The following is a 13,926-nucleotide window of genomic DNA, read 5'->3' on the forward strand; positions in this document are numbered from 1 at the left end:
GATATATAAAACTTGTTCCCCACCTACAGGTATGCCTTCCAACTTATTCCCTCATTACTGACTACAAACACACCTACTGCAGTTCATTTTTTAAAGACGTCTTCCAAAGACAGAAAATTTCCATTGAGAGCTACTCATCTTCCTTTTCAAAGTAAACCGATGCTTGACACATGATCATACAAGATACAACATGCATCTAAAACAGAAATCTGAGAAGGAAACAGAGAAAATCAAAGTAACGCTGACCAGAAAGACAAGACCAGAGCTCAGCTCTACCATATCTGGCCCAGCTGTGGCACAGGCAGTTGCCATCTGGGGATGCGGCCCTCTTTTATTTGTCTGAAGAACAGTTTTTCCGCTTTTTAAAGTTAGGCTTGTAGGCATGGTTACCTAAATACTTTGCAAATAAGAAGACTTCACAGCAGTTCTGAGGATGAGACTGTGCTGTTGAGATGGATGTTCACAGCTCTCAGGGGCATCATGAAAATTACATGTGTATCAGTAAGGATGAATTTGTGCCCTGGGAATTTGAGATTAGAGCTGTACCAGGCAGTAACCTTACCTTAATGCATCAAACTCTATTCCCAACAAACTGTAATAGCCTGCTACTCCAGTGTCTGTTGGCGTCTGGCTCAAAAAACACCTGACCACCCTCTAGGGTAATGAGCAAATTTGCTCGATCTGAAGGTGACCCCTGCAGTGCTGACGCTGGGTCTCAAATCAGAGACATTTCAGCAACTCCGGCGGGAATCAGTGGGCTGCGGCAAGGACCTAAAAACGTTATGGGCGAAGATGGGCCAGCCTGTTGGTGGAGGTGGGTAGGAAGGCCCCAAAGTCAAATGCGCCATCGTGATGGAGCCCCAGAACGGGCGTTCTCCGGTCATGCAGAAACCTTCACACCAACACAGTTTCATTTGTTTCCACCACTTTCTCACAACACGAAAGTGTCCCCCTTTCCCCCCACCCGCCCCCCTGCTTTCTGAATGTATTGACAAAAGGAATGGCAAAATAAATAAATAAAGACTTAGCCTCTGCTTCAGAGAAGCTGCCTCTCCAGGCTTCTGCCTTGGTGGTGACCTGCCTGGAGCTGCTAGGCATCAGTTTTCACGGCAAATGGTGTGTGCAGAGCAGGCCGGTGGCTCCCTGGCCCTCACAGCAGGCTCCAGGCTCGACTGTCTCTCTTGGCCGGCCGCTCCTGGCTGTCATTGCACCAGACCTGAGCCATAGCTGAAGGTGTAGCTGCTGGCCAGTGAGAGGGACTGCTGGTGCTCCTCACCCTGCTCTGAGGGGTAACTGGGAAACGTCTGTGCCCGGGACACCTTCGTTGAGCCGAGGCTGTGACCTGTGGAGGGGGGACATGGACACAAAAGATGAAACTGGGCTTTAATTGAATTTTAATTTACTTGAAGACTTTTGCCATGGATGTGGACTCCGATGGGCTGACTTCGTACTGTCCCATGGTGCCAGGGTGCTCAGAGAGCAGATGGACTGAGAGAGAAAAAAATCAAACTAAATGAAAAATAGAATAAAAGGTACATCTCAGTAACACTGAAGACAATAAAACTAGAGACTGAATTCCCAGTAGCATGTTAATGGTCATAAAAATCCCTTTAATTGCACGACCAAGCAGGATGAATTTTGTATGTGTATTTTTATTATTCATTCACTGGTTTAAGTTTACACTTGCTATCAAAACCTGACTGGGATGCCAGGTTTAAATTATTTTTGCTTCAAGAAGCTTTTGCATCAAACAATTAAAATGTATCGTGGCTGTGAGGTCTGAGATGCAAAGCCAAAGCACTGATAATACGCTGTTTGAGAACAGTCTTAAATGTTTTATTGCCTTGACCAACTTTTAACCATGATATTAAGTAAGGCCTTCATACATTTACTTTTATTTGGGATTTGCATCACAATTATGGTTAGATTCTTTTTTAATTTAAAGCAAACGTAAACACAGAAAATTTCATGATTGTAGGTTTTAATTTTATGTTCCATATCTGGCATTTTTCCTTCTAAGGATGTAAGGTCTTGTTTTCTTTACACCCAGAAACTAGAACCATATATATTTTATGGGCCATAGGAAACTGCTAATCCAGCCATGTGATTGGCTATGTAAAATTTTTCTCTTTCTTACCAATAAAGATAAATAAAATATATCAAGGTACCATTTTTCTCCATTCTCTTTATGTATTTTATCCAAAAAAATGTAAAACACACAAATAGTCCCTGTGACAATGAGCAGGAGTAAAGACACTGGCCAACCAAGGGAGTTCCCTAAACTCAAGCCTATTTGTATCATGTACTGTATCTCATATAATTAATTTTGAATTCACTTCTGTAGAATAGTGCAGCTTTAATACAGTGATGAAGAGTGCCCCTACTAAACTAATTTTTAGCCAAGGTATCAAGGCAGTCTCTTAGACTACAAAAGATGAATTTGAATCTATTAAGGTTAAAAAGGAAATCAAATTCAGGTCTTCCATTTACTGGATGTATGCCTCAGACGCTAGCACATCTCTTACTGTTCTTTAAAAGAAAATTTGTAGCTGCTAAATCTCACAACAGGGTTGATTTTAGCCATTCTGTAACCAAAGGGATAAGGATAAGTGACTTATCCAAAAGGATAAGTGACTTTTTCTTCCCTAACTGCTAGGATATGTAGTCAGAGAGAGAGGGAGACAGTCTCAGATCCAAAAGATTAAAAGACACACTCAATAGAGTCAAATGATCTAAGACACCTGGTCCAGGCTCAAGCCAAACAGTACGACATCAATCTATGGAAATAATATCAAAAAGAATAGAGGACATTGGTTCAAATGAAATGAGAAAGCTATGGGTAATAGATAATTTGTGATTTTAGGAAAGAAAGGCTCTATGCAGTATGCTTACTTTCAACTTACATTTTTTTTAAAACAATGAACTATATTAATATGTTTAAATAAAATTAATCAAAAAATAACATTGGTAAAATAATGAAATAGCCTAATGGTTCCAAGTTGGCTTAAGACTTCTCAGTAGTAAATTTCCAATATTTAATTTTTTGTTCAGATTTCTTTTTAAATTTAGTATATCCTGTACTGGAAATTCTAAATGAAAATCGATCCTTTTATTTGCATTCCTACTAAATATTATTTTAATACTCATACAGCTGATCAGCCTTATGGAGTCTTAGGTACTGCAGCGTCTCCACAGTCATGTTTTATGTCAGCAGTAAGGATTTTGAAACTAAAGATACAGGAAGAGTTTTTGCAGTAGAGAATTTAAGTTCCACAGCTTTCTAAGAGTCCTGCTTCAATAGTATTTTCTGTGTCATATTTTCTGCATGTCCAAAGAAGGGCAACAAAGCTGGTGAAGGGTCTAGAGCACAACTCTTATGAGAAGCATCTGAGAGAACTGGGGTTGTTTAGTCTGGAGAAAAGGAGGCTCGGGGAGACCTTATTGCTGTATACAAATACCTGAAAGGAGGTTGTAGCGAGGTGGGTGTCGGTCTCTTCTCCCAGGTAACAAGCGATAGGACAAGAGGAAATGGCCTCAAGTTGTGCCAAGGGAGGTTTAGACTGGATATCAGGAAAAATTTCTTCACCGAAATGGTTGTCAAGCATTGGAACAGGCTGCCCAGGGAAGTGGTGAAGTCACCATCACTGGAGGTATTTGAAAGATGTGTAGATGTGGTGGTTTGGGACATGTTGTAGTGGTGGACTCGGCAGTGCTAGGTTAATGGTTGGACTCCATGATCTTAAAGGTCTTTTCCAACCAAAATGATTCTGTGATTCTATATTTGGGTCTTAAAAGGTTAAGAGAAAAGAAGAATGCTTTTTGTGGATTTTGCAGCTCTTTGGTACCACAGATCTTTGGTACCACAGCTGTTTTCAAGAATACAAAACTAACCCTTCTCTACAGTCATTCTGAAGTCAGCATAAGAAGAATTTGATTAACACACACTTTGCGACCTGAAGACATCAGTAGAATTGGGGGAGCTTTTTCCTGTGGCTTACATATGAAATATTTTGGTTTGTTTTGTTTTTTTCTGTTCTAGGACAGGACCTTGGAAAGGTATTATTAAGGTATTATTAAGCTTACTTCATCCTTTAAATTTACTCTCAGGATCATAGAATCCAATGAAGCTGTAGTCCAAAGCAATTAGGTATGAATGATTCATCAAGATAATTTAATGTAACGTGGCAAATTACACCAAAATTAGATTTTTCCTGATTTTAATTATGTTGGAAGCAGAGGCAGTATACACAAGGATCTTATTTCATGACATGGTGCTTATTTATAACAATTCTTTAGAGGAAAAACCCAATGTTTCCTAGTAACAGCAGTGATTGATGTACATATAAGTACATCGATCATAACTTCTAAGAGAAAACTTGCAGTACTCAGCTAAATGAAAAGAAAAAAAAAGAAAAAATAAGGTAAGAGATCCAGGGGTAAGCTTTAAAAGCTCCCTTACTGCTGCTTCTTGGGAGATGTTTCGCTGTTTCAGATTCAGAATTCAAATTATTTACCAGAAGGCAGGTGCCAAACCTTTTTCTTTTCTAAATGAAAAAAAGGTCACACTTTTCTTTTCCAACACAAGAATTCAAGGGACTCTTTCACCTGATATTCTTTAGTTAGAGCACTCATCTATGATGTACAAGTCCTATGTTAAAATTCCCCTCTGCCTGTGGGTAAGGTTTGACATTACACTTTCTGTAATGGAAAAATCAGCTGAAAATGTTCCCTTTCTCCTCTCTGCCCACACTGCTGTTCACTGTTCCTCAGTTGTGCCATTGCGACTGAAAGGCTGCTTTGTAGACTGAAGCACTTTGGTCATCTGCTTTGCAAGAGCCCTACAAATTGTTGTACTGGCACAACCGAGGAGTAGGAACAATCAGCCAAGGGTAAGAGATGGCAGGGTTTTTCTCAGGCTGGCTTTGGTGCCAAATAGTTTGTTTGGGGAATGATGACCTGTGAGCAATATGCAAACAAATGCATGCGACTGCTGTCACCACCAGACTACTCATTTCTCTGATGCCGGATCACTTTTGAAATCCTGTGACTAAGCTTTTCTAATACAAGATCTAATATAAGTTTACATTTTTGCAGTATAATGATTAAAAATTAATAGAACCAGAGTCCTGTGTTTCAGCTTCTGTTGCAGGCCTTTTATGTACCTCATATTAGATAGTCATTAGGTAAAATAAAGAAGCAGACTTTTGCAGCTGCACAGCAAGCTTTCATCTGGGATTTCTTAACCTCTGAACAGATGACTTCACAAACAAAATGATGTTCTTGTAAAGTAGTTTTACTTTTGTAGGTAATAATAATAAACTTTATTTTTGAAAATAAAATTTGGCATTTCCATTCCCAAGATTATGAGCACAAAACAGAAGTCATTAAATTAAAGCCAATTGGATATCTGTATTAGTATTATGTTTTGTATATTTGTATTTGGGCGTGCTCTGAGACTTCATGAGGCCAAGAGCTCTGTGACTGCTATAGATGTTTCTATAAATGTTATACAAAACCATGGTTCTTCAAAAGAAATTTTGATGAATCAATCAGTGCAAGCTAAGACCAAATAAAGTGAATTGCTTGTTGCATTGTAAAGCAATCTTTTCTTTTTAGAAATATTAATTTGAAAATTCTGTTGTTCACAATAAACAGGACAGTCTGGAAAACAGTGAAACAGAGTCAATGAGGTTTTTTCCACAAAGGATGGTGCAAGGAGGTGGAAAAAACCCAACTAGCAAACAGATGTTTCAGAAATGAAATGTTAGTAAGAAGGAGTTAGTTGTATGTTGTTTCCTCACACAATTCTCACCGGACAACAAATGCAGCCCTTCAGCCAGAAAAGTTCAGAGAACTAGCACCAGCCTTTAATCTAGATTTATGTCCTCTAAGGACTTTCTCAATAGCAGTGAAAGCTCCTATTTATACCAGAGGAGGCCCGCAGATTGTACTGAGGAGATGGTTTTGATGGGGAAGCGTGTCTCGAGATGCTCCAGCTTCTAATATTCTTTCTTTGTAGCATTTTTGTTAAGATACAGGACAAAATGGGAAAGGCACTGTAGCTATGCACTGAAAGCCCACTAGGGAAAATAAAACACTTACTGAAAGAAACTACCTTATGACTGCTATTTCAGATGGAAGCATTTCTCTGAGAGCTTTTGTTGCAAAGAAAGAGACTTCACATTTTATTCTGTATAAAGAAAATGTTCCTCAAAAAAAACCCTACTACAATCTCAAATCAGTTAAGTGGCTATTACTGCATCAAAAAGGATAGTTTCATTTAAGGCAGAAAATAAATGATCGCTGTTATCCTATTTATAAATTGATACTGGTTAAAATTCTGCCAACTCTCTGTATTGAATATACAGTGTCTTCTGTTGAGCTGTTGATGACAAAGCAGCTTTTCCTTTTCTGCTGTTAGATGATTGGAATAACTAAAGCAAAGTTTCATACCAGGACAAACTGCTACAAAGCAAAACACTTATTTTGCAGCAATAATGCAGTTGGATTGGAAGGGCATTAAGTGGTACAGCAATTATTATGCTGTCATTCACAAAAAGATGCAATGGAAGGGAGCAGATGGAAACTGAAAAATAGCATAAACTACATTACAGCATATTGATTTCCTTATACTTATTGAAAGTGAAACTGTGGGCTGTTTCAGTTCCAAATAAAGAAATACAAATTTTCCCTTGAATTTAACTCCAGTTGGAATTAAAACTCCAGGGAACACATCTGGGTTCCAACTTTTACATTTTCTAAAACAATTTTAGATTTCATTTCATCAAATATTTATCTTTCTGAAGGGAAAATGAATATCAGGAAACATAATTTTTGAGACAGATTTTTAAGAAAATGGTTTAGTTTATTTATTAGAAATAATTTTGAATAAAAATAATTTAAATTGATGATAAAATACAGCAGAAATATATTAAGAGAGTGAATGTAAAAAATCTCCTCCAACATTTTAAAATATTTCCTTTTGATTCTCAATTTAAAAGCATTTTAATTTTCTTTAGAATTTGAAATGAAATTAATATTTTTTTTGGGGAGGGCGGGGGGCAGCATCGAGATTAGTAAGCATCCGAGTAGAATATACTTGTTACAGAACCCTGTCACATTCCAGAATTGGAAGACTATTATTTATCTTAAAAGATTTTGGCATTGTCATCTAGTCCTCCTCCAGAAAATAAGGAATTTTACATGTGCATGCAGAAAATATTGCAGGATTGGCAGTTTTAAACCAGTTAATTTACAATATGAAAATTTTTGAGTCTTAAGGCAAAAGTTTTTAACATTCCAATTTTGGCCCAAGAATACTGGAATTTTATGAAGAGCACATTTACATGTCAATATTTTGAAATAAAGAAAATGCATGTCGTAAAGACTTTGCAATAGTGATAATTATTTCAACACCTACGAATAATGTGAATTGCTTGTAAACATTATGTGCAGAAAAAAAAAGGCGTTATTTCATCTTTACCCCTACCTAAAATAGCAAATATTTAAAAGCAGTATCTTCAATCATGTAACTAAAACTCATGTATCAACTAAAGGTCAGGTTGGTTTGTGTTTGTGTGGTTCCAGATAGTGTTTTTAAATACTTGCTCCCCTATTGCATTTAAACTGTATACTACCTACTTAAGCTATCACAAGCTGATACAGCTCCTGTGGTAGAAATACCAGAATATCAACCACAACCTTCTCAAAGATGAATAGGTTTACCTTGCCCTCTACTTTTAATTAATTATCTTTTTCCATTGGGGATTTTTTCTAGTAGTGCATCTTTTTATTCATAGTACCAGCTTTCTATGCCTGTCTCTGTTAATAAAGGGAGGAGATATACATAAACACCTGCTACCTAACATCTCTACCTAGCAGATGGAAAAGAAAGTTACTTGCACACACATCTCACATTACCCAATATTCTTTCCCCTTTCCGCCCCCATTCCTGCAGCCAAAATATGACATATATTTGGGAAAAGTAATCTATTTTACATATTACATCCCTTCAAATTGTGCTCTTCTATTTGTAACACATAATTGTATGCCTGCATGCCTGAACTACAGGGAGATTAAATAAAAGAAAGTATCTGACTAGAGTGGCAATTTTTTAGTCCTGCACTCTGAGCCAACATGCAGAAAAAGACAGTAAGCTTGTACTTAGCTTTCTTATGCTGCTTTCCGTATACAGACTGCAGTGGTCCTTACAGAGATTAATTGGTTTAATCTTTAAAGCTTTTTACACTTGTGCTAATGTTGCAATATAAAGCCAGCCTCTTCTCTTCGTCTGTTCTGAGTCCAGATCCTTAACTATGCCAACACAGTTGAAGGAGGCATAATCATGTTCTTACTTAACATAAAATTAGGCTAAGGTCCAACTTAGCTTCAAAAAAACAGAATTTACTAGGTGAAAACTCTCAGAAAGAAGGGTTTCCGAGTTTGGTTTCACAGATTCTGCAGAAGTGAAATTTTCTGCAGTGATACTTTAAAATTTGTAGTTCATCGATTTTAAAGTATTTATCAGGGAAGTCTGATCTATGCTAGCTCTGCATTGAGCAAGCAGTTGGGATGAATCAATTCCAGAGTCATTTTCCAACCCAAACTGTTTTATGATATGATGCAATACTTCATTTTCAGCCATTTTGCTTTGGGAGAGAAACAAACCACCTTGTTGTAAATCAGTTTAAGAAAACAGGCAGCTATTCTTCCTGACTGGCACACTATACTAGGAGAGTTGTAGTTTTCTCTGAATCATTAAACTGGTGATAAAATATGTGTGTTAGAGAAGTGACTATGGTCAAGAACTTTGTTTTATAATGAAAGATACAGGTATCATGACCTTGAAGTAAAGCTTTTGAGAGGCAATGTGTGCAGTTCAATACTGAAATGAGTCAAAATGATCAACAAGTTACTTAAGACCCTAAATATAACCTTGAATGAGTGCCCTAAAAACCTACCTGAAAAGGCTGGGTACTTTGTAGAAGGTGGCTAACATCCCCAGCCTAATTTATCCCTTCAACCACAGATTCAGTCAACCAGAAACTAATATAAAACATTTCCATATAAGTTGTATAAATGAGGTTTATTATGAGAATAACTCTGTTCCTGAACTTTATGCCTGTCCAAAGTAAATTATTTAATTGACCACAGAAGTAAACAGAGAATAAGCATTTTTATACTAAATGCAGGTAATTTCATTTTCCTATTCAAGCTCAAAACTTAATGAGCTTTTAAAACACAAACTTCAGGAAACTGAGACATTCCATGTTAGTAATACTAAGGAAAGAAAAAGAAAATGATAGAGTTGAAATTCCTGCAACTGACAGTTTCTGTCACTTCAAGGAACATTTGGTTGGATGAGAAGGCTGATAAGTGATAAGATGATGGCAAAACACAAGAAATAAGAAGAAAGCGATGCTCTGATCCTAAGTGCATATGGGAAAGGCTAATGTGGGGGAAAGAGAAAATAGCTAAGGAAAGCTCCAGTAAGAATATTATTTTAGTCTTGACAGTACTTTGCTTTATGAGAACATAACAAACCAACAAAAGGAAACACTCGGAAGAATTACCCTGCTCCTGGAATAATGAAAAGTGGGAAGAATATAAAGGTAGTGAAAAAAGAAACAAATGGGAAAGAATTGTGTGGATCCAGTTACTTTGTCTCAAATAATGATTTTCTGCTGTAGTGAGGTGGATTGTGAACTGGCTGAAGGAAAGAAGCCAGAGAGTGGTGGTCAATGGGACAGAGTCCAGTTGGAGGCCTGTATCTAGTGGAGTCCCTCAAGGGTCGGTACTGGGACCAGTACTATTCAATATATTCATTAATGACTTGGATGAGGGAATAGAGTGCATTGTCAGCAAGTTCGCTGATGACACAAAACTGGGAAGAGTGGCTGACACACCGGAAGGCTGTGCTGCCATTGAGAGAGACCTAGACAGGCTGGAGAGTTGGACGGGGAGAAATTGAACGAAATATAACAAGGGCAAGTGTAGAGTCCTGCATCTGGGCAAGAACAACCCCATGTATGAGTACAAGTTGGGGGCAGACCTGCTGGAGAGCAGCGTAGGGGAAAGGGACCTGGGGGTCCTAGTGGACAGCAGGATGACCATGAGCCAGCAGTGTGCCCTTGTGGCCAAGAAGGCCAATGGCATCCTGGGGTGTATTAGAAGGGGTGTGGTTAGTAGGTCAAGAGAGGTTCTCCTCCCCCTCTACTCTGCCCTGGTGAGGCCGCATCTGGAATATTGTGTCCAGTTCTGGGCCCCCCAGTTCAAGAAAGGTAAGGAACTATTGGAGAGAGTCCAGCGGAGGGCTACAAAGATGATCAGAGGACTGGAGCATCTCCCTTATGAGGAGAGGCTGAGGGAGCTGGGTCTCTTTAGCTTGGAGGAAACTGAGGGGTGACCTCATTAATGTTTATAAATATGTAAAGGGCAGGTGTCATGAGGCTGGAGCCAGGCTCTTCTCAGTGACATCCCTTGACAGGACAAGGGGCAATGGGTGCAAGCTGGAACACAGGAGGTTCCACTTAAATACGAGCAAAAAATTCTTTACAGTGAGGGTAACTGAACACTGGAACAGGCTGCCCAGAGAGGTTGTGGAGTCTCCTTCTCCGGAGACATTCAAAACCCGCCTGGACGCGTTCCTGTGTGACATGATCTAGGTAATCCTGCTCCGGCAGGGGGACTGGACTAGATGATCTTTCAAGGTCCCTTCCAATCCCTAACATTCTGTGATTCTGTGTGCTGTATTTAAGTAGGTAAAGCTACACACTTTTCTGTCTTCTTTTGCTTTTGATTCCTGTGTAGAGCAGCAAGTCATTATGAGAGTCAACTGATTGTTGATCTCTGTGCATAAAATGATTTTTAGTATAATTTTCTTTTACATCCTTGAAAATCACATCTACCAAAGTAATTTAAATAAGTAGCTATGTATGCAGTGTTATCATCTTGGTTTACCAGTTTGTTAGCTCACCGTTCACTTTTCCCTTCCTCAAAACATTTTTGTTGCATTTTTATTACAGACAAACTAAATGCCCAGTCAAAACACGGATCTTATCAGAAAGCTTGTTAAAAAAAACCCAACCCCTAAACCTGTTACTTATTTAGCATGAAGCATCTTACTAAGAAATGTAATGCAAAAATGCAAATTTATACATTGCATATCACTTTGATGATATGGAATATCTCACTGTTAAATACTTATTACATTTCAAATCATGTTGACTTTTCCCCTTGGATACACTATTCCAAAAAACACCATACAGGCCTCATGCAATTCTACTGATACTACAGAGGTGAAGTGAAATAGTGAATTTCTAATTTCATATTAGAGTATCTAAAGTGAAATGAAGAAAATTACTTACATTGATAAAAAGTGGAGATAGTATACTGCCTTCGAAAATGGGATGCTGCTGGAGGCTGATTGATGAGTACTATTCAATCTTGTTGCTGTTATAATTCTGCTGATTTTTAGTGCAGCCAATATCTCCTGGCCCAGTAGTATTTTCATTATAAACACTCTATTCACAAAGATTTATAACTAGCTTATAAAAGCTACCATAAAATGAAACTCAGCACATGAGGTCTGAAGCCAGAGGGCAAATTTGGTCTGACAGGATGGAGGGAATATGTTTTTCACCATGTTTTTATGTGAGTAAAATACAGCTTTGATTGGAAAAAAACTAAAAAGAAAAAAATTGGCAGGTGGTATACTTTACATTTCTTGATATAGGAAAAGATGGGGACAAAGAATTTATACCACCCCAGATGGATACCTATTCTACAAATACTAATTTTAAAAGACAATTTGATCATGTGAATATAATGTAATAACTAAACACATATAAAATATGAAGTCTAAGACATTCAGGGTGAGTGTGGTGATACAGCTGAGCCCTTCCTTTGGCACTTTCTTTGCACATGTGAAGAGCCATGGAAATAGGAAGATAAAGGGTAACAAAATTAACCCTTACCAAAACCAACCGACCAACTAACGAACCAACAAAGCAAACCCAAATCCAAAACATGTTTTAGGCCTGATTGGCTTTCACTGTGGAGTCACATGTGCTCCACTTCTGGGCTGTTCAAAGAAAAGGCAGGAATGCCTGGCTGTTGAAAATGGTTATGAGGTGTAATTGGACCACTCATTTTAGCATCAGCTGTGTCTTAGATTACCTCACCAAATTGTTACACTGCAGTCTCAGTCCCTTTTGAGTTCTGCTAGTGCTTCTTACTACACAGAACCAGCAAAAGTCGTCATCTGTTTTGATCATACTCTTCTACCTCTGGCTGCTACAGAACTCAGAGTTACCCCATTACTGCAGTTCCCTATAGGTATTTAAGGACAAAATGTTTTTCAAACTGTAGGCAATGTGCTCCAAAGACAGGAAAAATTCTTGGTCTCTGGTAAAACATCTTTCATTCAAGGAACATTGTATTTATGGTGTAAAATGGGGAATTAGTCTTGCTTATGCGTATTTTGCTGGGAAGGGGAGGAGAAGGGTGATTTGTGGAGGGTAAAAATGTAGTCCCCAGTTTAATAAAATGAGTTACTTAAACCGATAAAAGATTTTCCATGATTTTTTTTACCTGTCACCAATGAACAAGATTCAGAGAAGATAATAGATCTCACACTCACGTATGCAGGGATGAAACACAGTTTTTAGAACCTTTCAAAATCTGTTCTACTTTTTACCTATGCATTGAAAGCATTTATGAAACCATTTAAGCTTTCTATGAAATAGCTTTCTATGAAATAGTCCTTGGAAAGATTCTTTAGAGGGCCTTAACATTATTTCAAGCTACAACCAGATAGTAATAGTAGATGCCATATAAAAGTGAAAATATTGCATTAGCTCATAATTACCTCTCTGGCAATGATTAAGAAGCTTCCCCAAACACTTGAAGACAGGAAGACACACCTCTTGTGACCGGCCGCCAACTGGATTTAATTCCATTCACCACAAGTCTTTGGGCCCAGCCATCCATACAGTTTCTTACCCACCGCAGTGTATGCCCTGAGCAGCCAGTTTCTCCAGGAAAATGCTGTGGGAGACTGTGTCAAAGGCTTTACTAAAGTCCAGGAAGACAATATCCACAGCCTTTCCCTCATCCAGTAGGCGGGTCATCTTGTCATAGGAGATCAGGTTAGTCAAGCAGGACCTGCCTTTCATAAACCCATGTTGACTGGGCCTGATCACCTGGTTGTCCTGTATGTGCCCCATGATAGCACTCAAGATGATCTGCTCCATAATCTTCCCTGGCATCGAGGTCATACTGACAGGCCTCTAGTTCCCAGGATCCTCCTTCTGGCCCTTCCTGTAGATGGGCGTCACATTTGCTAATTTCCAGTCCCCTGGAACCTCCCCGGTTAGCCAGGACTGCTGGATAAATGATGGAAAGTGGCTTGGTGAGCACTTCTGCCAGCTCTCTCAGTACCCTTGGGTGGATCCCATCCGGTCCCATAGACTTGTGCATGTCTAAGTGGCATAGCAGGTCTCTAACCATTTCCCCGTGGTTTATGGGGGCTTCACTCTGCTCCCTGTCCCTGTCCTCCAGCTCATGAGGCTGGGTACCTGGAAAACAACTTGTCTTACTACTAAAGACTGAGGCAAAGAAGACATTAAGCACCTCAGACTTTTCCTCATCCTTTGTCACCATGTTACCTCCTGCATCCCGTAAAGGATGGAGATTCTCTTTGGCTCTCCTCTTGTGGCTAATGTATTTGTAGAAACATTTTTTATTGCCTTTTATAGCAGTGGCCAGATTAAGTTCTATCTGGGCTTTGGCCCTTCTAATTTTCTCCCTGCATAGCCTCACAACATCCTTATAGTCCTCCTGAGTGGCCTGCCCCTTCTTCCAAAGCTCATAAACTCTCCTTTTTTTTTTTTCTCTCTCTTTCTTTTTTTTTCCCATCTCGTGGTG

The 13,926-nt window shown here is 38.8% G+C and overlaps 1 protein-coding gene across 1 annotated transcript in view; it reads right to left on the reverse strand.

Annotated features, from left to right (window-relative positions):
* Positions 1–1,202: 1,202 nt before the first annotated feature.
* The window catches only part of DOK6 (docking protein 6), a 283,675-nt gene continuing 270,951 nt past the window's right edge, over positions 1,203–13,926 (reverse strand). Inside the window, exon 8 of the mRNA XM_068396927.1 lies at positions 1,203–1,342. Within this exon, the coding sequence (XP_068253028.1) occupies positions 1,203–1,342 (140 nt within the window). The remainder of the gene's footprint in view (positions 1,343–13,926) is intronic.

This window comes from Nyctibius grandis, chromosome 3 (assembly GCF_013368605.1).
Source record: "Nyctibius grandis isolate bNycGra1 chromosome 3, bNycGra1.pri, whole genome shotgun sequence".
NCBI classification, from domain to species: Eukaryota; Metazoa; Chordata; class Aves; order Nyctibiiformes; family Nyctibiidae; genus Nyctibius; species Nyctibius grandis.